Source organism: Balearica regulorum, chromosome 9, assembly GCF_011004875.1.
Source record: "Balearica regulorum gibbericeps isolate bBalReg1 chromosome 9, bBalReg1.pri, whole genome shotgun sequence".
In the NCBI taxonomy this organism is placed as follows: domain Eukaryota; kingdom Metazoa; phylum Chordata; class Aves; order Gruiformes; family Gruidae; genus Balearica; species Balearica regulorum.
The window spans coordinates 29,539,331-29,567,008 of record NC_046192.1 but is presented as its reverse complement, the minus strand read 5'-3'; the positions used below and the strand labels follow the sequence as shown (position 1 = coordinate 29,567,008).

The 27,678-nt window shown below is 37.1% G+C and overlaps 1 protein-coding gene across 7 annotated transcripts; it reads right to left on the bottom strand.

The window, feature by feature from the left end:
* Positions 1-503: 503 nt before the first annotated feature.
* On the bottom strand, positions 504-27,281 carry HLTF (helicase like transcription factor). Of its 7 annotated transcripts, none has more exons than XM_075761809.1 (24): positions 27,146-27,281; positions 25,588-25,798; positions 24,855-25,021; positions 24,272-24,405; positions 23,189-23,289; positions 22,360-22,434; positions 21,958-22,149; positions 21,727-21,822; positions 20,677-20,725; positions 18,883-18,970; positions 18,062-18,141; positions 17,121-17,210; positions 16,802-16,899; positions 15,323-15,466; positions 14,389-14,527; positions 13,476-13,611; positions 12,980-13,159; positions 12,124-12,245; positions 10,685-10,863; positions 7,281-7,409; positions 5,731-5,843; positions 5,254-5,434; positions 2,248-2,328; positions 504-1,518 (listed from the first exon to the last, which is right to left on the bottom strand). In XM_075761809.1, exons 1-24 carry the CDS (start codon positions 27,163-27,165, stop codon positions 1,366-1,368), a joined length of 2,958 nt encoding a protein of 985 aa, XP_075617924.1. In that variant the 5' UTR covers positions 27,166-27,281; the 3' UTR covers positions 504-1,365. The 7 variants fall into 7 exon arrangements, 6 of the variants coding, with proteins under 6 accessions (XP_075617924.1, XP_075617925.1, XP_075617928.1 ...); XM_075761810.1 differs by having other exon boundaries at positions 23,189-23,286; XM_075761813.1 differs by having other exon boundaries at positions 25,588-25,711.
* Positions 27,282-27,678: the final 397 nt, after the last annotated feature.

Sequence of the window (27,678 nt, the reverse complement as noted above, 5' to 3'; positions counted from 1 at the left end):
ACCAGTTACTGGGGTTTACGCTACCTTCTCTCATTCATGTCTTATTAATTCTTTCTCTAACAGACTTACACCACACTTTTTTCCACAGCTAAGATGCTGGCTCCCCAAAAACTGTATCATCTTGTTAGCTTACATACTTTTAATTCTTTTCTCCCTCCTTCCATTGGCTCACTGTTTCTCCAAGCATCCTCCCTTTATTTCGCAGTTTTTTCAATTTCCTATGTTTGCAATTCATCTTATAATCAGCTGGCTGGTATTCTGAGACATAAGAAAACGTGAAATTGGTGTTAGATGCAGATCAGATTCCATTTCTCTGCTGCCAAATACACTTTCTGAATCTAAATGTAGAATGCAAACAGGACCTAAAGATAGCAATCTCTGCCTCCAATTCTGAGTGTTACAGGGAAAACAGCATAGTGTTAAGAAAACACAACAGAAAACTATTAAGACCGGAATCAAATGGGAAGAGATAGAAGGAACAAACAAGAATATTCAACAAATACTCAACTGAGATTCTTCAGTGCTATTTATTACTTTGCGGTACATGAACGTGAGTAGTTTACCAAATTCTTCCTCTATTAATCAAGATGTATGCAGATCACCATTCCATTAAGACATATATATGGGATTGGAAAAGCACTTAGCAGTGCAAGAAAACTGTTAGAAAGCTGGCAGCTATTTATTAAAATAATTTGTTTAATTTATTTTGCAAGGGCTAACTGATTCACTGATAAGCGAGTGGGTCATGTTCTACCTTGCATATAGCACAGTCTTACTGTTCAACATGTGTATAGAAATTATTAGAAAGCATGTCATCAATACAAGCCTATAATTGTAGCATTTTATCCAAATCACAAAACCTTTACTTTTACAAAAAACAGTGGAATTCTGTTTAAGGGAAGAAAAATATTAAAAGAAAGTGTTTTACAAATTTAAGTACTTCATTTTTACTAGCTCCTGGGAAGTAATCAACAGAGGACCTCCCTGTTGCACCTGTGTGTTATTCAGAAATAGTAAAAAAAAAAAAAAAAAAATTTAAATTTTGAATTAAATACCATTTTTGAACATAGTCTGTGAAAGTTAGAATTCCTTATGAAGTGATCACTGACCACCTATTCTGAAACAATCCAGATGTCATAATAAGCAACATTTCGAAGAATGAACACTGGAAAGATTTCAGGGGTGCAAAACAAGGTTGTGCATTTCTAAACTAACATTTAGGGACAAATTAGTTTTTATAATTTATTTGAAGCATTATGTTTTGACCACAATGACAGCAAAACTAAAAGTCAGCATGAGACATATAACAGCAATATTAACTAGAACGTTAAATATCTTATTTACTCAAAATACCACAGTTTTGAGTTACAAATCAATTAGAGCCTTAATTTCATTAATTTTGGTTTGTTTTACTTCACTTGCTGAAGGCTTTTTGGTAGCAAAGGCTCCTGCTGCAAGTTCCCTCTTCTTGTTTTGAATTTTCAGCATATTTTCTTCCACTGAGTCCTTCACAATGAACTGAAATACAAAAAAAAAGCCCCAGTGAAATGAAGGGATTCTTAAAAAAAAAAAAAAAAGTTTAAGATGAGAAATTGAGGTACTTTGGGGGGGGAAGTTAAAAAGCTGAGTACCCTAAAGCACAGTTACATTATTTTGTTACTACTTTGTGAAGAAAACACAAGAGGGAAGGGTTGCAAAGCAGATGGAGGGAAAGATTTAGAATTTTAAAATTTTTTTGCCTTTTTTTTTTTTTAAAACAAAAACCACTTATTTGAAGAATATGTATGTCTTCTTTGCTACTTATATTGGAAGAGAACCTGTCTTCAATTTCCAAAGTAATATTTTTGTGACTGCATATTAATGAGACAGACCAGCTGCTCTTCTGCAGCTAAACAAGCTGCTATGACAAATGCGATAGTGACAAAAGCAGTAGCATTCTACCTACCTTCAAGATAATAAACTGTAATAACCATGCTTGGCAACAGCAATATACTACCGCATCTTAGTCACTCCCGCTAGCTCAACAGGGACATCTAATTTCTAAAATTATTATTTCACAGGACATAGGTTACATTTAATGAAATCTTACAATTGAAAATCCACACTTCAAAAATCACACCACAATTTAAGTTTAATGGTGAGACATATGTTGCCACAATTCTTTTAAAAATACAGTAAAGCTTTCTGGAAAATTATTTATTTATTCATAACCAGAAAACTGTTCAAACAGATCGTCTCTCAACTCACCTTAGTAATAACAACATTATGCTTCTGACCCAGCCTGTGACACCTGTCAAAACACTGGTCTTCCGCAGCAGGATTCCAAGCCTATCAGTAGCAGCAATGAACAAGTTAACCTCCCTTCAAAATACATAGCAAGATGCACATAGATTCACAAAGAAGTTACTTTACCATCAGCTCTCGAACAAATACTGCTTGCAGATTAATTACTCCCAACCTAATGTCTCACTCCTTACGGTTCCCGCTATAAAGAAAGCTTTGACAACCCCTGCTTATCTATTCATAAAAAGCTGGAACATCAGGTAAATGCTTTAGAAACTAAGTTTGTCAGGAGTTTAGAAGATATCAAAACAACGTCGTTATCATTTTAATTCTGAAATAAACACTGCATATACTAACTGCCTCAGTACCCTTTTCCTGGTAACAAAATCTAAACCAGCTGAACACAGGCAGTTTTTTGTCAGTATACTAACTCCCCCAACTGTGAAGAAAGCTAAAGTATACTTCCATTAATATATGCAATAATCACCAAGTTAGGTGTGCAAGAAACTTGCTGAACACAAAACTGTAGTGTTAGGATATAACACTAAATATAAGGATTTGTGAAATGCCATGTCTATGTTCTGCATTTTTCCAGCATGTTTTTTCTATCTAAAGGTATAGTACTGCTAGTCTCACAGAATGGATATTTACATCTACATAAAATGTAATCGTGTTCTGTCTGTGACAAGCAAGTCTCACGCAATGGACTCGCCTTGCCACATCACCCACATACTGAGAGTTATCTAGGAACTCTTCTTGATGAGTCTTTTCTATAGAAGGGGGGGGGGGGAAACATCACTAGGCTAGCACAAAAAATTCATTTTAGATTCTAAGAACCTGTGATGCCTAAACACGCTTAAGACATCAAGCTGCAAGATAAAAGCCAAACATGTCTTATTTCTCCAATCTAAGGCAGCCAGCAGAAATGTAACAAATTATTTATCTGTCACTGCAAGATGAACATTCCTGGCAAGCTATGTACGGCAAACCAATCTAATACTGATCTGACTGTATAAACAAGACAATGTCTTGAGGAAACACCTAGCCCAAACATGCACAAGCATGTTCCATTCTATCTTTGCTGTAGTCGAGGAGGACCAGTGTACTACTCTCACTCTTCTTCTCTCATCAGTCCAGCAAAGGAAAACTGAATAGCAGCTACCTCTGTGCCTTTCTGCAGTATCTCATACAAAGGGTACTATATTTTACATGGGAAAACATGAAGAAACTTGAGCCTCAGAGAAACATCTATATACTTGTGATACTCTCACATAAAAGGTTCGTATTTCTTCCTAAAGGTGAGAATTCAGCAGATATGACTATATATAAACAAACAATTACAAAAAAAAAAGGGGGGGGGGTAGACAGGGGAGGAAGTACACTACGGTTGGATAAACGTTCCTCCCTTGCACTGTGGTTTAACACCTCTCAGAGACAGAATGCGGATCTCTAAGCTACAGTTCTACAACAAGTCCACATAATTTGAGCAGAAAAACTGGTTATTCCACTGGCTCCAGAGGTATTTCTGCTTATTAAATCCTATTATTGCTGCTATTTCACTTCAAGGAATGCTAATGCACGATCGAATCTCATTCGGCACTGAATATTGAAAAGTGAGATCATAAAGGATCATACAGTCCCGCTGCCCCTTCATCAAATACAAAGAGTCAACCACTACCACTTGGGATGGTTACCATCACAAGGTGGTTACCGGCAGGATGAGGAAAAGTTCTTCAATGGTGTATAAAGGCTGCAATTATATTTGGCTCTGGACAACTGCTTGCTGCAGGACAGTGTATGCATTATGCCTCACTAATTATCTTCACAGAAAATGAAAATTCTCTTGGACTTTCCACAAGTTTTCTTATTCAGAGAATTGTTTAAAAAGAAAAAAAAAAAAAGGGCAGTTGGACTAGTGGTGTTGTGGGTCCCTTCCAACTGAACTATTCAATGCAACACATACAGAAACAATACTTGTGAAGATGTATCACAATTAATGAAAAACCTTTTTCCAAGGCAACTTCTTCATACTCTCACTCATATTTAATTCCTTTAATTTATTAAGTAAATACTTTTTGTCTTCATGCTATTATTATCATTAACCTGATGTCCAAGCTAGTACTTTTTCTGTACTATTGGTGTTAACAGATGCCCAAGTCCAAAGCCACATTACTATTTTAATTTACTTTAGTTTTGTTTGCAAGTGCACAAACTGCAGAATTTGCCTCAGTTTCTGACTGCCAAAAAACTAGGACATCAGAGCAGAGGAGTAAATAGCAGGGAATGGAGAAAGTGAAGAGAAAAATTTTGTGCAATGACACAACAAGGCATGAACCAATTCTGTTAGGAATATAATTTTGCTATCAATAAATGTAATTTACAGGTTTATTCCTTACAAATAATTTCACATTCCTGAGTGTTTTAATGAAAGGAAAAAACTTCCTAAATTTAGATATCACCATCTCACTCTCCTACAACCACAAAAAGTAACCTCAGACTAATGTCTTTATTTATAAATTCACAAAAAATAATACAAGAGACTAGAGCAGAGAAGCACTGCATTGTAACACAGGAAAAAAAACCATACAGTTTCTGAAATTCCACTTTATGGCTTCTGAAGTTATTAAATAGAACAAACAGAAAACTGCAATCAAAAGTATCAGAAAGAAAGAGAAAGAAATAAAGAAGGAACAGGTATCAAATGCTACATTGAAAGGTGTCACACCACTTAATGTTAATAGTACTGCTAGCATTCTTTCCATTCACAGTAAATAAATGGACAGCACAAAAATACTGTGTTAAAACAAAAACGTGCCAGGGAAACAAACGAAGAAAAGCCCTATTTGCCCTTTAACAGATACTCATCAGTGTCATTCATTCTCAGAGGGGCTTTCCTTCTACCTCTTCGGAAAACACCAAAGGAGCTTCACCTAGATTAAGCCAGATCATTATGAACAACCCATTACTCACAGGATCCATTAAAAACACTCGGGAAGCTGCTGTCAGATTTAATCCAACTCCACCTGCTTTCAGAGACAAAAGCATTACAGTTGGGGATCCTGCTTGGCTGCTTTGGAAACACTGAATCGCTTCTACTCTTTTCTTCTGTGCCATTGACCCATCCAAACGAGTAAAGGCAAATCCTGATTCTCTGAAGAGAAAGTAAAAATGTTTGATTTAACAACCCTTCTTCTGTGACAACGGGAAATAAATACATTAAAATCCTGACCTCTACTTTGAGATGCGTATTTAAAATTCTGCATTTAACAGGTGACACATTAAAAATAACAAGAAAGAGATTCATGGCTTTATTTCACTCAACAAAGTATTCAAGTAATTTGTTCCTCTTCTGAAGTTCTAAAAATCAAAAGGATACTGTATTCTTTGAGAGATCTTTCTAAAACACCATAAAAGAAGTGTTTATTAAAAAATGACAGCACTACTTACTTCAAGGGATTTTCTATCAGCGACAGGAAATTTGTGAACTGAGAAACAATCAGACATTTAGCAGTTGGATTATCCCTCCGTAGTTCTATCAAAGCATGCATGAGAGCATTTATCTGAAATCAAATGAAGATTTATGCAGCTTATTCTGACTTGGTTAGATTCCACTCCTACAGGTACTTTGATAAACTTCACATCAATTGAGAAATCACCGTTCAGTAATAACTTTTAAAGGAACTAATCTTAAATTCTGTGCGTAGGGTTTCTTTTACTTTCCAAAGGAAAATAAGGGGTGAGCACTTCTAATGGTCACAAACTACAGGGTGACTGACGGTGCTTTGGGGAAGAGGATTCACAAACCCCTTTCCCAGACAAACTTCTCACTGTCAGGAGTCAACAAGTGCCCTACCTCCAGGGCATATGGAAAAAAGGAACAGAGTACTGGAACTCTGAAAAGTAAGGCTTAAGGAAGGCACAGCCACAAGGTAAGTGCTTTACTGTAGTAATACTCAAGAAACAAGAAAGGCTTCCCCCAGGAATATTCAGGCAAATAAGTTATGCGAGACCCTTGGCTAGGTATAACAGAGGATAAGGAGGCACCAGAAGCATGCTTGGGACCAATGTGAGAACAAAAGGAGCAAGGAATTGGATCTGAGGCAGAAGAACATTGCCGGTTTTCTCATGTAAGGTTTAGCTATGAGGAGGTAAAGAACCACTAACTAGAGAATGCAAGTAACTGCACCAGCTAAAAAAGAAAAGAAAAGAAAAACCATTAAATCTAAATTTATTCTAGAGCACAATGTCCTAAAGTAGTTCTTAGGTCTCCACAGGAAGATTTTTTAGGGAATAAATTTATAACCAACTTTGAAAGAACAACAACTTTATTACTTTAATTAAAATTAAAAATGTAATGTTTCAGAAAAGCAATCTCAAAAAGGTCAAAGTACAAGCAGGAAGATTTAACTTCTGGCAGCAAATGCACAATGAAGGTGAGGCAAAAAACAACGTGGCAGACCTTGAGAACAGGTCTGCAAAGTAAAATAAAAATATCCACTAGTTTCTCTGACAAGTTTTATACTGAACATATGATGCCCACTCAGTTTTCCCCTCTAGAGCAGAATCTATATTCTTTAGACAAGTTTTAAGACAGAAAGATTTATTTAGATTTTTAGTTTCCAAAAGTAAATTAAAAGCTGAATAGTGTCAGTGGTTATAGAACTACTCTATCTGCAGAAACAGAAACAAAAGGCAAAGCAATAGCTCTTTACCACAAGTTTCATTTAACTAATACATTTCTATGTACTGCACAATGACGAGCATAAAATTACACGTGGTGCTCCTTTTGTCTTGTTTCCCTGTTGCAAAATTTGTTTGTGATGAGATTTTATTATGCATTTTCTGCTGTGCTGACTAGATGCACTGTGCAGACTTTTAAACAATAATTTAAAGTATGCTATGCACATGTAAAGTATGTTCAGCGTATTTACATAAAAATTCTAGAGTGCGCTCTACAAAACCATAATGAAAGCCAAGTAAACCACAATGGAATGTACCTTTGAACTGGATATCCACTCCGGATCAGACTTCTTTCCATTAGTGGAGTCTGCTTCCTCTTCTAGGGGACATTCCACCAAGTGCTCTACTCTAAGCTCGTTCCTACAGAGAGGGCATTTGGCGTTTGGCTACAAAAAAGCCCAAATAACATTAGAAGAAACATATTAAATCAAATTATTTCTACTGAGTACTACAGATCACCTTTACAAAGCACCTTTTATGAAATTATTATATTTGTGATCATACCAAAAAATCTTCAAGGAGTACATTCATTCTTGTAACACACTGCTTTATCATTTCTGACATAACAATTAAAATTTTTTTTTTGTGAGAACATCAAGGTGACATAAATGCTACATGTTTTAAAAACACTCAGCCTTCCTTAAAAGTAGTCTTTCTGAGCATATTTATACTTGAAATAAGCAGCTCAAGATGTAAAAGCAAGCAAATACTTGGGCTGTGGGAAAAGACTATTTAAAATATCAGAAAAATAAACCATCTTTCAAAGACAAGATCTTTCTTAGTTACAAACAAAGAATGACCTTTTGCCCTTTTTCTCCAAAGCCTGCACAGAAATAATAGCAGTCTGATGAAACATGCTTTGTCAGGGCCAGACACAGGGTATCTTCTCTTTTTCCCCAACAGACATGAGAAATGAGACATAATTTAACACCAAAAGCTTTTTTTCTCTGAAGCATACTCTAGGTAAGGCAAAGTTTAGAATTTATACAATAGCACTTCCATAGGACTACTCACAAAATTTAACAAAAGACTATGTGCACTATACAAACACAACTTTGTGATGCAAAAATGACAGACATCAAAAACTTTTCCCGAACAGAGAAACCCTTTAAAATTAGCTAACTCAGTTTATATAGCAATCTGACCACAGAACCAAGGCATCTTTAGAAAGGCAGCCAAGCAAACCTCACAAAGCAGATGAATACTGGGGGCTGCTAATCTGGAATGAAACTCCAGCCAATTAAAGAGGCCGGCAGTCATAGTCTGCATACATGAATTTATTGCAGCAGTAAAGATATCCTTTCAAGAGACAGAACATTAACACAAACAAATCTGAAATAACAGTCTCTAAAATGTAGTTACAGATGAACCATTCCTGACCTGGCAACAATCCAAAAATCCTCCAATGATGAGACAAAATAAATGAATTCTAATAAATCTGAAAAAGTTTTGGGGGAAAAAAAAAAATCCAACAATGCAGATAAAGACTTTTGGTTTTGTTTTGGTTTTTTTGTTTTTTTTTTTTTAATAAAAGGCTCACATCTTTCTGCACCCCTTCTCCAATTTAGTACTGTAATTAAAAACAACCAGAAAACCCAAAACACTGCTAAACAATGCCAACACAGATACAGAAGAGTTGCAGTGAAAGCATATGGAAGTGACAAGTGTCTCGCAATCAATAACTAAAAGAAAAAAAAAAAGTTTGAATTCATGTCTGGCAAGCTTTTACAAGAATGCAGTTAACACACAAAAACATTAGATTACTGTAAAGATTTTATAGCTTTATTGGGACTTGTGCATAGGATCTTTACTTAATTGCACAGCTCTGTGTAAAGACTGAAATGAAGAAGGTGTTAACTCTCAAGCTGTTAACTACTAAATTTTTTTTCCAAATTCAGTAAATACTGTTAGGTTAACATTAGAAAGATAAAATGATCCGCAAGTCTGTAATACAAGGAAAGGCCAAACTTTTCATTCAGCAGTTTTGTGTTGGCAGCTTCGCCTCCTCTGTTCCTCACTGATGGCTTAATGCTCTCATTTGTATTAAAAATGGAAACAGGAGGCATCTTCTTGCTGGAAGAATCCTGTTTGAACCCAAGCAGTTTTGGGGGAGGAGGTATCTGTTTGTTGGTTTACTTTGTTTTAAAGGTGGTAAGTAAAGTACTTTCCTAAGCTATTTATTAGGAGAGAGTTGCATTGTAACTAACCATTCAGGCACGGGAACTACCCAACTGAGATCCAGTAGTAGGACAAATACCTATCATGTGGTAACAGTGAATTCCCCGACTCTGGAATTTAGATGTCAGTCAGCGTTTTGGCTGGAAGCTGCAAAAACTTCCTTGGGAATGATTTAAATCAGGAATCATTTTGAATGTAAAAAAAGGCTTACTCACCCACTGCTTTATAAACTCACGATAGTTAACTTCAAAAGAGCAGAATCTACACCCACCTCTGTTCAGACTTCACTACTATGAAAGCAATCTATGGAACGATGTGGGATAGGACAAAGGCCCCAGTTCTGCAGATTCCAAGGTCCTTTCTAGGCAAAGCATAGTAAATAATTTGACTGTACAGTCAAGTAATACAGGTTCCATCACGTTGTAACCCAATTTCTTTCTCTGCATGCCTAAATACACCTGAAGGTTGGTCAGGGGCACCGACTGTGCTGCAGACACATCAAGAACCTCTGCACTGGAAAAAGGCTCTGCAAGTGCTCTTTCCTTAGAGAATAATTTCACATCACTACTTTTCCTCAAAATTCTCAGAAACTCTCAACTGGGATATCTGCATCAAAACCTTGCATGTCTGGCAACGAAACAAAGTCAATCTACATGCCAGACAGACAACACTTCCTACCTTTGTCTTGTTAGGTTGACTGATTATGCACAAGCAACTCATTTGTTCCCTGCAGCCTCATATAAAGAACACCACCTAGGTTTAGCCTGGCACTTGCAGCTCTACTGTGGCTGAGTAGGAGGCAGAACAATTCCAGAGAGGAAGTGCAGCAGCACTGGATACAGATGGTGAGACTACCAAACTATCAGATTGCCCTAGAAAGAAAAGTGCAAATGAGAAGGAAAAGTATAGCTTAGAAGCACACAAGAAAAATAAATATGTTTTCCAAAAAAGCAATCAAAAGACACTCATCCACAAGCTTATTCTGCAGTCCAGAGAAAGGCTGTAAAGATGGCCCTCTAGCAAGGCAGCTATTTCACCATAGGTGGTTATCAGCATGGAATAAGGGGAGTAGACATGACTTTAGCTCAACAGTCAACTTCCAATACACAGCTTTGGTCTCTTTTAAGCACAACAATATATATATGCATCACATGACATACAAGCCGTCAAAAGGCATCCAGCCATACGGAGGTATACAATGCTGCACTGATGCCATCGCTTTTACCCTAGGGACAAACCAAGGTGAGAACTAGGGAAAAGGTTTTTGAAAATACCGACGGACCTTAACACTGTTCAGTTTGACAGCTACTCTCTCCATAGTTTGACTTCAGGCCAAGAGTTTTTATAACCAAGTTGATAACTAGGTTTACACTGTTCACCATTTATGATTTAAAACAACAATAGCTAGATGGCCGTCTGGTGATAACCAGTTCATTGCTTTTGAACAGCTATTACAATTAACTGTAACCATAGAACAACCAACCTGTTCACTTCTGATGACTTCAAAAATACATGGCTTACAAAACACATGCGCGCAGCGTGTGATCACAGGAAGAGTCAGTGATTCCAAGCACACCGCACATTCTTCATCCGAACCAGAGCTAAGAACCAACTTCATTTTACTCACTAATGCCTCATGCAGTTCTTCAGGAGTTTTATTATCTGCAAATATGGAGAGATACTTACAAACAGAGAATTCCATATAGGAAACACACTGAGCTGGCACACATCAACACAATTCCATTGATCAAAATGCAATTAGGACAGTTTATACATAATGAGGATATAGCCTACAACAGATAAAAACACAAGCTGCCAAACACTACAGAAAATTCCAACCTACGATTTCAAAACACATGAAAAGTAATCTTACTTGGAAAAATGTTAATTAGAATTCAAAAAACCTCACCTGCATGCTCAGTGATAAGTACACACGCAACACAATGGGAACAAGCAATTTTCACATGGCAGCTGATCGAGTATCAACAGTATTACGGAGTTGACACTATTTATAGTTAAGATCGCTTTATTTTTCAAGTAAAGAAATTCAAATCAAACTTACTAATTAATTTCTAAATAATTATTGAACAATGATCCAATAATTTCTCCTTCCTGTATTTCTCAGGAAAATAAATGACAACCTTCTAAAAAAGATTATGACCCTATCTTATCGGTCTTTTGGTTTCCTGAGAAATCACACCTATAGCAATTGCATCTCAAAATCAGGGATTTCAAAATATTTACATTTCAGAATTCTCAAATGTAGAGTACTTCAAACAGACTATACTTTCTTCTGAAAGAAATGCTTTTAATTTTAACACCATGCCGCTGTACAGTTCTGGCTTGTCAAAAATAAAGTTTCATTCTCCTTTCATTCCTCTGTGTTCACCCTTCGTTACAGCCATAACAAAGTCAACAGTTTCCTATTCTGCTGAAGAGGCAATGGTTCTGCTGACACGCTACCAATCTACAAGCCATTCCCCAAAGCTCCTCTACATCTTCTCTTCTGAGGCAAAGAAAAATATTTCCTGTAAAACCACTTCTGTAAATTATTACAACAGCAGATATACTGCTTTTTAACAAGCCTTCTGCATTTTGCTCTGCAGAGGTCCTCTTTGGTCATTTCTGTATGGGCTGTCAAAGCTTATTAACTCCCACTTCTAGCCTTTGTAACTACTCATACTTCATTGCTTTTGTTCATATTTCAGTATGTGCTTGAGTACCCATTTCTCAAACATATTCAAACATATCACGGTACAAAAAAAATAAAGGTCACAAAGCTAGAAGGTCAGTAATCCAAGCTGAAAAGAGGAAGGCTGAAGCTGGAAAGCTTGGAAAACACACAAACGTGTTTTTCTTCTTGAATACAAAGTGCAAGTCCTGTTTTTAGAAACACAGGAACCACCAAAAGCATTCACTCACCAGCTGAAAAACTAGAAGATGTATTCATACAAAGACGAGGATGACAACAAAGCTGCCTCAATCTGAGCAGGACACCAAGGATGTCAGCGTAGTGAGCTAGTACAGTCCCTTCACTGAAAAATCTGAACGAGAGTGTTATTGTTAGCGTGAAGTACTACAGCCTGAAGCACAGATCATAGAATCATAGAATGGTTTGGGTTGGAAGGGACCTCAAAGATCATCCAGTTCCAACCCCCCTGCTGCGGGCAGGGACACCCTCCATTAGCCCAGGTTGCCCAAAGCCTCATCCAACCTGGTCTTAAACACTTCCAGGGATCCAGGGGCCTCCACAACCTCTCTGGGCAGCCTGTTCCAGTGCCTCACCACTCTCACAGTAAAGAGTTCCTAACATCCGGTCTAAATCGACCCTCCTTCAGCTTAAACCCATTACCCCTTGTCCTATCAAGGTGACATCAAGTGATCAAGTTTATCTGTTAGAATGATATTGTGATTTTTCGCTTTCCTGTTTGAATATATTTTCTCAAATCCTCATCTGAAACAAGGTACAAAATGCTACCAGTAGCATGTTCTACTAGAAGAAATGCTAACAAACAGTGACAAAAATCTTAAGGCCATTCTTTATGTATCTGGTATCCCTTTCTGTTTCTCACAAGACAGAACTTCTAATATATAGTTCTGCAACAGTCTCTACTTGACTCTTCAGAATTGAACAGATGCTATGCTAATTTGCAATTATTAATTTACAGCATACAAACTGACACACTTGGCTACTAGAGCTAACATAATCAAAACTTCCAAAACAGAAGTTTGTGGTATCAAACTTCAACCTTCAGGATTAAGAAAGGCTTCTACTTACCTGCTAATAGCAGCTCTGCCCTCCTTCTTCACAGACTGATAGATTTGTCTCTCTTCCTCTGTAAGTGTAACCTGCTGAATAAGTACTTTACGTTCCGGTAACTCCAAAATGGGTTTTCCTTTAACTTTACTTGTTTTAGTTCTTCTAAGGGTAATACTCCTAATCAGAGACTGTAAACGCCTAAAAATACATATATAGATAATATATTACCCAGCTGGGGTTGGTTGGGTTGGGTTGGTTGTTGGTTGGGGTTTTTTTCATTCTATTGCATAAATACACGTTCCCTACAAAATCCAAGCCCAGTAGTACAATATAATTCATTAATCTGAAATATTAAATAATTTGAATTATTTAATATTTATGAATTTGAACTAAAAATTGAAATAAGAGTTGATGACACACGCATTTCAATTTTAAACATGAAACATTAATTTGTCACATAGCCCAAGCACTGCCAGTCACACACGTTCACAAACCCTTTGGGAACACTTCGTACCCAAGTCCTCCTGGAGCTCCCATTGTGACTGGACGTTGAATTGTTCTGTGCCACCACTCTCGATCAGTAAAAGGTTTCAGTTTCAAGAAGGAAATAAGAGACCACAAATCCTTTACAGAATTCTGAATAGGAGTGCCTAAACAGAAAACAAACACACAAAAAAGGATTGTAAAACCTCAAAGAAACTAGAAAATACAAATTTTTAGTCAAAGTTCTGTGCTTTCTCCAAACCATACACTATGGACAAGGTCTCTCATAACTAGGTTGACATGTCATTAAGTACAATACATGTTATTTTTTAAAATAAAGTATTACAAAACACTTAAATATGTAAGAGCGAGAAAATTGCAGCTCTCAGTGCTAGGAAGACTTGGATGTTAGTCTTTCCATTTCAGCTTCACCAGCAGGGGTTACATCATGATCTTCTTTAAATTACATTTAAGGATCATATGCTTGCATGGTCACTGGCAGTTTTTAGGATGACTATTACATTTCAAAAAGCTACTGAATTTCAAGTAAGTATGTAAGAGTGTGAGCTTCTAACCAGACGTAACATGCCAGTTCATAAATAGGTCTGTTTTTACTTGCACTTCCACCAAACCTGTGCATCAAAAGTTATTTTAAAATTTGTGTACGCAAACTAAATAAAATAAAAATCTAAGAAAACCCACCAAACCCCCAAACCAAAAAACAAACCACAAAACCAAGCAAACAAAATAAAAAACAACTAAAAGAAGACACATCTAAATCACTGCTCAAAACCAAGTTTAAAAACGTTCCAAATTAATCTGACGCAGACAGACATTATCCATCTCCCAGAAAAAGCCAAAGTGGAAACACTAAGCGGGAAACACAAGATGGTGTTATACTAAGACGATTTGCACTGCGTTCCCTTTGGTGTCAAATATTTTACCTGTAAGTACCCATCTTCTGTGTCCCTCCAGATTTAAGGCAGCTTTAGTTTGCTGAGCATTTGGATTTCGTATAGTGTGCCCCTCATCCAACACAATTCTCAGCCACTTGACTTTATGCAAAGGGCTGTCACCTCTGATCTGTAACACAGTATTTTTTTAATCTCTGACTCAAATTAAAATACTTTTTTGCAATTTGGATTAAGCAAGCTATTAATATAACAATTCCACAATTAATAATGTATGCTATTTATTCGCATCGGCACAGAAGAGCAAAACTAAGAATGAGGCATTCCTTCTTTTAGATTTAATGATTCCTGGAAAATGTTACCAGTCTTCTCATACTTGAATATGAGGAATGAGCTACAGCAAAAATAAGCTAAGCCTGAAAAGAAGAAAGGCTTCAAAAGACACAGAGATATGGAAAATGGACCAGCGAGCAAATTAAAAGTTTATATTATATTTAAAGATGTAATCTTCAGGCTTTTAAAATGGCTGGAATTTCCATGAAAACATCACTTTACAATACACCTTATGCAATGAGATACTTGGTGGAGCCCACGTGCAACATAACTATGGAATTATGTTTTTATATGCTCCATATTCTTTGATTTTGATAAGGGAAGGCAGAAACGGGAGCCTCATGCCACTGAGATTTGGGGAGATTTACATACTTGCCACCCTTTCCTAATCCTTAAAAAGTCTCTTCCTTAAGCTGTTGTGCAGCCAAATTATTTTCTCTACAGGAGCAATCAATAGAAACCTCCCTTTGTTACCACAGCAAACCTATAAGAAAGTATGTAAAGCTAAACTACAGCTGTAACTTTTTGATTGCCTACCAGAATAGCACTTGAATATATTGTCATCATTAGCGCAAACACTGGACACCTTGAATAGTAAGAGATCTTCAAAGAACACTTTTTCTCATTTACTTACTCCATAATCAGTAGCTAAGATGTTATACGTTGTCAGTACGATGTCTTGTTCTGAAAGAACTGATGGGTCTTTGTTACGGTCAGAACCGTAATAAACATAAATATTTACATGAAAGTCTTGGTGGATATGTTGTTCAAACTGGTCCTGAAAGAACAGTTGTCACAAGTCATCCAAAAGATCCTGAGTTAGTACATGATTGTTAGAATAAAAATCTTGTAAGTTCCCTTAACTAAAAACCACTTCCTCTAGCTCTGTGACAGTCTCATCCACTTACATAACAAAAGTAATTTTAATTTGGGTTTCTTTTTACTTCTTCACCCAGGTGAGAAGAGGGACCAGAATTGGTCACCTGAGTCATTAGTAATAGACACAGTATCACATTCTGTTAACTCCAGCTCTACTTCTTGCACAGTATTAATTCACATCCTGATGGTATATGCACTTAAAACAGTTTGGGAGGAACAGTGGATTTTATGTTCTTTTTCACTTTCTACCTTCATCTTCTCTTTGTATATTCTTTCATTGTTCATTTACAGCTTCTTCCCCTTACTGGGTTAACCACCTAAGTTTTAACATATATGACTGCACAATTGTCAAAGTATTCACTTTAAAACCAGTGTTTATATTCTCTACGTTTGTTCTGTGAAGCACTAAGCATACGGTAATCTTGACAGCCAATAAAAATCAACAGTTTGATTACTGAAGCACCAGACTCAGAAGTTTTCTTTTTCAATACTTAATTCAGTATTTTGAATTGACTAGAAGAGCACTTTTTTTTTTTTACGCTATTTGATGTTTCCCACTTTTATGATTTTAATGTTTTACCTACAGTCTAAGATTGTTTCCTTTTCTTACTAATGTTCTATCCACAGACAGCAAAAACTTCCAAATAAAACGTAACTTGAAAGTTAAAGGTGTCCCCTTAATACTTGCATTCAAATTGTCATGAAAACAAAAAAATATTAACTAATGCAGAGACAGAGCTAGAAGGGCCCTTCAGCTTGTTCACCCTAGCAGACCTACTCCCACAAATCGCCACAGGATCACCACATTACTGAACACCTCTAGTAAATGAAATGTCACATACATTATCAATGAAGTGTGACAGTATTTTATTCTGAGCATGCAAGAAGAAGGACCTGTCTCCTCCACCTTCCTCGTCTGGTTTAAGGAGTTAAATCACATGAGTTCCAGAAATGCCAAAGTGAACCTGCTTAGTCAAAAGCAGGGAAAGGAACGTGAGCTCACTCTTTCTGACAGTGGTGAGCTTGCTGCTCATGGAACTGCATTCTCATTACAATACCACTCCAGTTTTTAAATTTCAGTCAAACAAAACTCCCTTGTGAAAGCAGCTCTATTTCATAAAAAAAAGGAAAACCATGACCTTTTACTAGCGTGTGAGACTACAGGGAGTACTATTTCTACATCATCATGATCAACATATATCACTTTTACACATTAAAACAGCTTAGCACTTACAATCCAGTTGCTCAGGACAGATAGTGGACATACAATCAGTGTTGCTCTGGGGCCACCATCAGCGTATTTCTTCTCAACTGACTGAATGCTTGCGGTACCTGAGAAAACAGAAGTCGTACTTAGTGGCGTAACAGTTCACTTTAAAGCAAAGCCAACATCAAGAAACTTATGGTTCCCTGAAGTCCTTTCTAAACTTCTTCACCTGAACAGCATCAAAGCAATTTATAAAGACATAAGCCTCATTTTTTAAGTCAAATATGCATAATACTTCAGCTTCAAAAACCTCAGAAATTAATATTATTATTTATCCCTTCATTACCTTTTCTCTTTGCTGGTCTTTTTAAACAAGCAGACGAAGGTAGAAGAACAGATGCAAAGCCTGCATCTTCTTGGATAACACAGGAGGTTGCTGCAAAAAGCCAGACAAACACAGATTTTTCACACCATGCAGAGCACGTGCGAGCATTTATTTTTATCACACGTTCCATAAGTCAAACTTGTTAACCAAATTAGTTCTCCTCTCCAATACAATAATTTAGAATAGTTCGAGTCCATAACGATCATCAAGTCCAACTCCCTGATCATTGCAGGACTACCTAAAACTAAACCATATGGCTAAGTGCAGTTGAACTCTTAACAGGCTCGTGTGCAGAAACATAGTATCTTATACATCTATTTCAGGTTTTGAATCTTCAGAGGAATGCCGTTCACTAGTCATTAAAAAAATAGTTTAGCACAGGTTTCACTCCAAGTACTTTAACTTAACTGCTTACTCCAGAGTACTTGTAGCCCCCTTTTTTTTTTCATGCAAGATACTCAGTTCAATAAATGACACCTGTTCTTGCCTCTTCATGAATCACATTTCAGGTATTCACCACGAAAGATGGATTTAATTTTTTGAATTTGGTTTTCCAACCCTAGTGCCCTGACAACCCTAGGCCTGTAACAAGCCTATGTCAAGTTTTAAAAATCTTAGTAATTCTGTTTTTCACTGTTTGACCCTGCTCATGGCTTGTTACACCACCACTCCTTCAGCTAAGGAAACAAACTACAACGCTTAGGACTAAAACACTGCTTTCCTATTCATCAATTTCTAAAATTTTCTGCTTAAAGTTTTGGTTGAAAAAAAAACCCCCAAAACCCCAAGTAATTAACTTCTTTTCCAGTTAATTAGAAATCCTTTTTCAGTTTGGCTTCAGAAAGGAAGACACTAAGTATCACAGTAACAATTAAAACAAAAAAAAAATCGTTGCAACTTACTTTCTGTTTGTTGGAGTAGCCGTTCTTCAGACTCTCCCAAGTCACTGCTTCCTGAGTATCTGGGTTTCTTGGCTTTATCTCTAAGATATCATCAAGGGGGAAACGAGGGGGGAAAAAAAAAAAAGACGTCCACAAAACCACAAACCACCAAACCACAGCTCTACTACTGCTTGAATTTACATATTAAATCATTAAATCTCAAGAGCATAAAGCAAATTAACTTGATATAGCAAATAAGTGACCACTGTGATTTGAAAATTTTCTCTCTAGAAGGGTCAGAAAAAAGGAAAGCACAGAACACAAAGCTGCAGGGTGAATGATGCTTGTATAACTTGGTGCAGATTATTACCCAAGTTGACAGCAATTATAAGAGGCTAGTGTGGTGGGAAGGTTCAACACACTAGTAAGCTTCACAACTTCATCAGCTCAAAGCTGTCTCTGTCAGAAACATGCCTGCAAAGTACTTCTTAACCACTTAATACCCCAAATAATACTAGAAGAAAGATAACTTCACAGCCAGTTTTTTAGATGCCACACACTGATGTTTAACGAGACACCTTTACTACTGAAGTAGACATCCATGCATGCAGTCATGCAAGCCATGGAGAATGAGTTAATGTTTGTTTAATATATACAAAGGGCAACACAGATACAGAACACTTATGATAAAGGTAAGCAGAAGTATATAGCATACTGAAAGGTGAAGAGAGAGCAGGAACACATTTTAGGCTAAGGTTAATCATAACCAAATACCACTTTATTTTTACCCAAAATCTACGTAGCAAACCAACAAAAAGAAAAATATTATTCCAGCTATCTACCTTTTTGGAAGGCAACTTGAATATTTCAGTGGAGCATTTTCAAACTTTTTTACATCAGAAACACCAGGTTCCATCACATTGCTAGAGTCTTCATAAAGAAGAAATTGGTATTTATGAAAAATACACATAGTCTTCAGTTTGGTTATCAAACCAACTTTAGCATAACTTGATCAAGAAAAAGTACAAACTTCCTTTAAAACAACCTTAGTTCTGCACAGGACAAGTACCACCAATACTGTGATCATAAATGAAAAATAAGAATACTCTTAAAACAATCTTAAATATTTACAAAGTCATAAAAAGTGTACTGAGTTTCCAGGTGGTCAAAAACAAACTGTCAAGAAAAAAGGTAAAACCAAATGTAAGCATTGTACTGTTAACAATAAGGGTAAAGTTCTATAAAGAAGTTTTAAACAATGCTAAATGGTAAAGGGTTTTTTACGGGTCAAACCTTACTAATTAATGATTTCTACATTGCCTAAAACTAGATGAATAACAGCAACATTAACTGAAAAATGTGGTAACATCACATGTGCGTAGGAGAGGTTTGCGGGGGGTTGTTTTGTTGGGTTTTTAAGGTCTTCTATCAGATAAGGAATAAACCATCACTCTGCCAATAGCGTATCAGAAGCAAATGCAAAAAAGAAAACGGATTAGGACAGAGTAGAAGTCATAACTGAAAGCAACAGCACTTGCAGAAAGTTTTGCTATAACTCAGGTAAGTAAATTCATGCTTGAATTCCAGATGTAAACTTCAGTAAAGATTATTTTTTTAATATCAAAAAAGTTTAAAACAATCCAGAAATGGCAAAACTTGCAAAGACTCAAGAAATAGTTATCAATTTAATGTCCAACAGAATGAGAAATGGAGGTGGAGGGGCGTAAGGGTTTGAAAGACATGATCATCACTTGTTCAGATTAAATAATAGTAGAAACAAGCTCTTCCCTCACTGCTGTAAATATTATCTTGTTAAAATCAGAGTTTGATGCTCTGGGGAAAAAAAACAGAAAATGCTGCTAGGCATTTCAGCTTTGGTAAAGGTTCTGATTTTCTGGTGACAGTCGTACTGACCCCCATGAAAGTCTGCATTTTCTCCCTTCCAGAGTACTGATAAAAACAAATTTTACCAGAGACAGTTCATACTAATGTGTTCTCTCTTTATCAGTCCCTTTTTAATTTCTCTTGTGCTATCAGTTAGACCATCTGTATTAAAATTCACTGCATGGGAGGACAGCGAGGGAAAGTCACTGCAAAAAACCTTCAAGCTCCATACATTTCTTTGGTCATTCAAGAGCATGATGAGTTACAAAACATAGTAACAGCAAGTATAATTTTGTATATACATCTATAAATTCTACCAATACAACCTGAAAACCACAGGTATGATAAAATCCTTCTAAATACTTGTAATTTGCTTATGACTTAAAAATATTTTAAAAAAAAAGTTACTTAATATAGAACCTAAAGTACAATTTAACTACTGTTTACTGTTTAGACAAACAATATGCTAACAGATGCATAAGTGCTCCTATTTTATCTACAAGGAAGGAAAAAGGAAAGCAAAAGGAACCCAGAATCTATTTCCTGGATGTGGTAACTTTCCTGGCAGGGTACAACTGTCTCACAAGGCACTTAATCTTCTCATATGTCAACTGAAACATCGTTAAAGGTGTGCTTTAAATAATTCTCTGAGATACTTAGTTTGTCAAGAGTTCGTGAAGACTAGCACAGACCACGGGCTATCCCACATAACATCATCATCATGCAAACATTACTGGACTTTTTATTGTCACCTTTACATAGTCTGCGTCCAACGCTGTTCATGCTGTTAGTACCAGATTCCTATTGAGGAATGGAAACTTTTATTCTTTAATGTCACAACTGGAAAAAAAGCCAGTAACTTTATTACACCAATCTGACCAATGATTAATTACTGCTTCAAAACATGAAAGACTTGCTCAGTGGCAAGTCAGACAGCCACTTAAAGGTGCTGAAAAAGCTATACTTTTTTTTTTTTTTGTAGCCACACACAGTGTTCAAATGAAATTGCAGAGGTAGAGGAGAGAAACTCAGTCTAAACAGCTCTCCTAGAAAGAAAACACACTAACAACATTTCCCACTTAACATTCTGAGATCAAAGACAAAGCATTATTTTGTTAAATTTAGACAAGTATGGTAAAATGAAACTAAACTCCCAGCCTTAATACTGTCAGGGAATATTGCATAATAAATCACCTAATCTTAGCATTTAGTTTATTTCATCATCTTGAAAATCATATCATAATGAAAGTAAAAAGCACTTGAACTATACTACCCAAGAAGAGTTTGCACATCGGTGTCCTCTCTTCATTCCAAGTATTTCGCAAAACCATAAACCAAGATTTATTTATTTACGTACTTTATACCAAGACCCTCTGCTTGCTATTTTGGGCGTTTCAGGCACTTCCTCCAAACCACACAGGAACTATGCATGCACACCCCCAGAAAAAACACCGCTTCTATTTGTGCAGTCACAACTTGCCGATAGTAGAAATTTATAAGAAACTTAGGAATTTATAAAACTTCACATTGAAAGTGTTTACACCTTCATAAATTCTTCCTTGTAGTATACTTAGGCATATACTCCTAAGACAGAGTCTACAGCTCAATTATACACTCTGAAGTAATACAGTCCACCTACCTTCAACTAATCTACCCTATTCTTCCTCTTACTTGATGTACTTGAATAACTTTTTCCACAAAATGTATACAAAGATCATCATACAGAAAGTTACTAGGCACAGGGTTTTTTTAATTAACTCCTATATTAACTCTGTTAAAACAATCCTTGTCTTTCATCTCACCTCAAAAAACTTATCACTTGTGATCTTTTCAACAGGAAGAGGCTTGCCATCTTGAAAATTTGTGAGAATCAATGCAATAACAGTAAGCGTTTTACCCTGCGTAACAAAAAAGAACGTCATATTTTCCACAGATTAAAATGAACCAAATTACCAACCAATCAAGAAACATGCACCCACATTCTGTATTTAAAAAAAAAAAAAAAAAAAAACAAGCTTGGTAAGCATTATTACCAGTCCCATATCATCAGCCAGTATTCCTCCAAGAACATTTTTAGGTCGCTGCTTTTCTGCAAAATTTGTAAGTATATTGTAATAGAAGTTACTTCTCTCTTCCCAAAATGGTGGCAAATCATTACTGTTCTCACGTGAAATCATCCAAGCTAAAGCCTGCTTCTGATGGGGAAGCAAGAGCGTGCCAACAGCCTGCAAATTAAAGAGATACATTATGCACTATTCACATACTGAACATGACACTCCATTTTTGGAAGAAAAATTTTTTTTATAAAAGTCCTTTGTATCTACTAATTTTTTTTCTGATTCAAGCATCTCCTGCGTCCAGACAAAGCTAAATATGCATATAGATGTTTAAATATTTATATTTTTATAGAAAACAAATTCTAGCTTAAGAAATACCTCTGCTCCTTCCATTTCACAAGTTTTATCATCTTCCTTCAGATCCTCAAACAATTTGTCAAATTCACTTTTAAGCTGCATAAACGAACACAGAAATTGCAATTAAAATCATTGCAATTAAAAGTAACCCCATTAAATAATCAATGACTCTATTAAATTACAATTACCTGTCATATGGTAATCAGTACAGATAGGTCTACCACTTTAGACCTGATTTGCTGGAATATGTTTGTTATCTACGGCTATATAAAAATTTGGTTCAGTTTTTCCACAACAAACACACGCCAATACAAGCAAGAGCTTGAGAAGGGATGGCTAAATATATTCACATCCTTGTACAACACTCACTAAAGTAACCACTTCACTCTAATTTGAAAGACTAAACAAAAAGCAAAACCAGAAACAAACCACCCTCCAAGCCTTCACACATCACCCTGGGAAAAATCTGAAGATAAAGTCTGGAAGTCTAATTTTATTTTCATTTAAGAACTTAACATACTTGTTATCTGGTAAAGCATTAGGACAGAGGAAAGAAAAAACACACCACCACAACAATATAAAAAAATTAGTAAAGAACCAAAACCTCCCAAAATTACATGGGACTCAAAGCTGTCCCAGCTAAAATGTCTGCTTACAGTATAAAAATGAAAAAGTTCAAAAGTTCAAAATGACTTCAAAGCAAATCTATGGTTCAGAAAAGAAAAAAAAAAAAAAAAAAAAAGCAAAGCAAAAGACACCCACTTCACAGGCACTGCTTTATTAATGAAAAAGTTAAAGGCCCCCACTGTTAAAATTCCAGCTTCCAGGTGTTTAAGTATAAAATGCAAACCTGTTCAGTCGTCAACTGCACAGCAGCATGAACTGGAGCACTGTAACTTGGACCAGATCTCCCAGAAATCCACTTTGATCCAAAACCACATTCTGAACCTACTTGCCATTAAAAAGACAGTAATTTGAAATACAACGGTATGATGACTTCCCAATCTCAACCTTCACTGGCTCATGAGTAACAATGCTGATTGGGTTGTGAGTTGTAAGACACTATCTTCCACCATTTGTTTTTTAGCCTCGATTTACCCTTTACTTTCAAATGGCCACAAAGGCTTTCCACAAAACTTCGTAAGACTCACTGGCAATGAGCTATGGGATCCTTCGAGATGGCAACCATGTTTCTTAAAAATTGTTGTGTTACATGAAATTTGACTTGGTAACAGTACGATACCTGATAACACAAAATGCTTTTTTACTCCAAACTCTTTTTCTGTTAACCACGTGCAACAGAACCTATAAAAACTGAAATCTTGCTATACGTAAAATAGATTTATCCCCCACCAAGTGTTTATTTCTGCACACATCCTTAGTTCTGACGACCACTGCTTCCACAAAGCCTAGTTCCAGGACCACAGGTCCTTTTTGTGCAAGGTTGGCTCTGCAAAGCATCAGATCTGCTAAGCTTATTTGTTCAGAGACATCTCATGTCTATTTGCTCACACCTCACTAGCAGGATACACGTCCTAGCGCTCTGCTAAAAAGCAGCACTGTCCCTGAAACCCTCATCCCATGAAAGGGTCTAACCCATTTTGTAAAAAAATAAATAAATTTTCAAGTCTGGAGAAATGCAGGGAATCATTATTGATTTTTAAGGAACTTACAGAATCAAGTATATTTCTGAGGTTGCTCAAACGCGTCTGCAATGCTGGCAGGTAACATAAAAGATAGGACAAAAGTATACTTCCTATGAAAGTTAAAATTAATAGCTGTGGGCTTTGCATTATTCCTCAACTAAATTAAAAAATCATTTTGTGAATGACAAGCTATGATGAGGATTAAGGCCTTAAACTTTTCTTCCAACCAATGGCAAGTTCAATCTGAATATTTTAAAAAGGTATAAACCCAGAACTTCAAGACTTACCTTTCAGAGGAGGAGCCAACTTAAATCCGTGCCTTTTTAGCTGATCTAGCACTGCTTCCTTGTTTTCCTCTCGTCCCCAAAAGCTCATTTGCACAGGCATGGTAAAGGCATTTTTTGCTCCATAAGGGACAACCCTGATGAAAACCCCACAGCAGTAATATTTTAATTGTTTCACTTTTTATAATAAACCTTGTTATTTCTTCAGCAGCAGGTACTCCAAAGTGCTTATCTTCATCAAAACACAGAATGTTCCAGATAGGTGTTACTACCCATACTGCGTAAACCTTTTGTACAAACCACCACATGTAGTTAAAGATTGTTGTGGAACTTTTAAATTAAGGAATTTGCTCTCACTAGTGTCTCTACATTTTATCATATATGGGAAAGAATGAACTGTATGCAAGTAGTTCAAGAGAAGAATAAAGAGTCTGAAAACATGAAGCTTTAATCATATTACCAAGAGCTGTCATTACTGTCAAAAGAGAAAACTTACAAATAGTTTTCAGAATTTGTTAGTGTAGCAATAAAAAAAAGTTTCCATTATTTATGTTCATGGAACCAAAAGCATAATCTTCACACTTACCCTTCAACTATTGCTAGTTTGTTGTCCATAATGCCTGCCAATGCTGCCGCTAGTTCTTTTTTTATATGGCCTACCTGGTCTCCATTCACATTATTTACTTTCACTGCATTTTTATCATAAGGATTACTGGGCTCCCTCTGAAGTGCAACCATTTCATTGTTATTAACCTAACAAAGCAAAAGAAACAAACACACACCAGAACACATTCATTTAGTTGCAAATTATTTGCAGAAATATCTAATAGACATTTACTTAAACATCATGAAGCTTAAGATTAATTTTGTATAGCACTTTATTCAGTCAAATAACTTACTACTTACTCAAAATACCAAAAGCATTACAGAAGAGCCACCCGATAGATGTCAGCAATTTCAAAAGTATTCCCGAGAGCAAGAACTACCTTCTACTGCTAACACATTTTGTAAGGGAATAAACATCCCTTTTTGTCCATGCAAACAGTTCAAAGACCTATCCAATTTCTTGTTTTCAGTCACCTTCATTTGCTTTATGGGGATGAGCAGAGCTACCAAGTAACTAAACCCGATTCGAAAGTTTGCTACCTTTATTACGTTCCCATGAAGAATGTTGACTACAGCAAGTTGAGAGAAAAAAAAAATCTATTAAAATTATGCTTCGTCAAAAGTTCTAGGATTTTTTGAAATTTAATTAAATGTATTTTTTCTGAAGCTGACAACAACTTTTTCTTCTGCGTTATCATTTATCATGCACTTACAACTCCTGTGTAGTATCGTAATCCAACAACACTTCCTCGCAAAGTTCCATATAAGATAGCTGAGTCTGTATCCTCCTCTGTTCCAGAAGTGTCACCTACTGAGAGGAAGTCTTCCAACCTAAGACTGGAGTAGAAGTCAGAAGAGGAAAAATGGGAATAGTTTCTCTCTCCTCTGCAGATGTTATATTGAGAACATCCTCTTGCAGAATCTCTGCAGAAAGACAAAGTGTGAAATATAATGATAATAAAAATATCCTTGTAATCCATTTTACCCCTTTATATAAGACTACCTATAAACCCCAGTTTTACAACTTTATTCAGATAATATTTACCTGGCAATATTAAAAAAAAAGTTTTATATTGGGAGAAAACTTTGTCTGCCATTTTTAAATTCCAAATAAATTAGTTTAAGCCGATTACAATAAAGACCTGACAACTTAACTGACTAAACTACAGTATTTGTGCATTCCACCCTATCTTCCCTCACAGGATTATCTTTGTCAACAACATTAGGAATTCTCCAGATTTAGTTAAATCTCTCATTATACCTGGCACAGCAAAATTTCCATGTATTTTCCTAACACCAATTTTTCTTATCTAAGAAAAATGTTAAAAAAACCCTGCTTAAAACTGATTAATTCTGTAGAACTTCATGCCTGTATCCACAGAAGTTGAAATGCTAAAACAAGTGTTCCCTACGTATTTATTAAGCTTACCTTCACACCTTGGCATCTATTATTAATACTTCATAATAAACTTTACAAGATAACCTGCTACTCCAACCTAACCCAGGTAATTACCTCCAATACAGACTTCCATCAGCCAGGTTCCCCTTTTGGTGAAATGTGAGTTACACCTCGTAACTCACATTACTGCACACGAAGAGATGGAAACATCTCTGGCCGTGCGTTTAGTGCATGTCTGAGTGAAGACAAATGTTTTCACCAAGTAACATATAACAATATACTCTCAATACAAGTGTCAGCTGAAACATATTACGTTTTATTATATTATATATAGCATTATAACCTTTGGTATATCCCAAAACTACCCTACTGTGTGGCTGGATTAATTTAAGAGTACAGCCAATCAAAGTAATTAGCTCCCACATACTAGTTATTCAGAGCTTGGCACTGTAAGCTTTCGCGAATGATATCTAAAGTTACTGTACAATCGGCATTCCATTTTCTCTGACAGAAAAAAGGAACAGTTTAAGAGGCTTTGCTCTGAGCTAACTGCAGATGAGCCAGCGAGGGGTTAACCAGAAGCCATTTTGCCACTGCCCTGCCGAAGACTTCTCCGGGAGCCCTGCCGGAATGCAGAAGCCACACGAACCGCCCTGGCACCCAGCATCGACAAGGGCAAGAACAGGGCAGGGGACGCTTAGAGTTTCTAAGCCAGCCGCCTCAGTCCGCCCTGCCGCCCGCCGCTCGCAGGATACGGCGCGAAGCGGCCCAGCGCAGGCGGAACCCGTCGCGATGCGGATCAGCACAGACGCGTCCCGGGCGCGCCACGGCACCCGCCGAGCCACCGCCACCGCCACCACCCCCCGTCTCACTTGGGCGGTCTCCACGACATGGCGGCTGCACGGCTCCCGCGGCCCGCACAGCCCAGTGAGCGCTACCACAGCCACCGCTCCCCGGCCGCGAACCCGCGCTCCAGACCCGGCAAGGGCGACCACCAATCCGTGCCAGAGACGCCAGGGACTTCCAGAGACGTTGGCCAATGAAAACACTACGGACGGGAAGAGGACGCTTCTTCCCCACCCCACCCCTCCCCGTCCGCCAGCAGCCTTCCGGCGGCGCGGAGCCGGAGAGGGGTCAGCTCCGGCGCTGTGATCCGGAGTGGCCCGGCGGGCGTGTCACGCACCCCTCTCCAGGGTACCTGGCCCTACCAGCACACCATGTGAACTTTATGAGACAAGCGGTAGTGTTCATCTGTTTGCAGTGGTAGAGAACACGTGCAGTTAACCGTAAGTTCAACCTGGAGAAGAGAAGACTCTGGGGAAACCTAATTGCGGCCTTCCAGTACCTGAAGGGGCCTACAGGAAAGATGGGGAGGCACTGTTTATCGGGGAGTGTAGTGACAGGA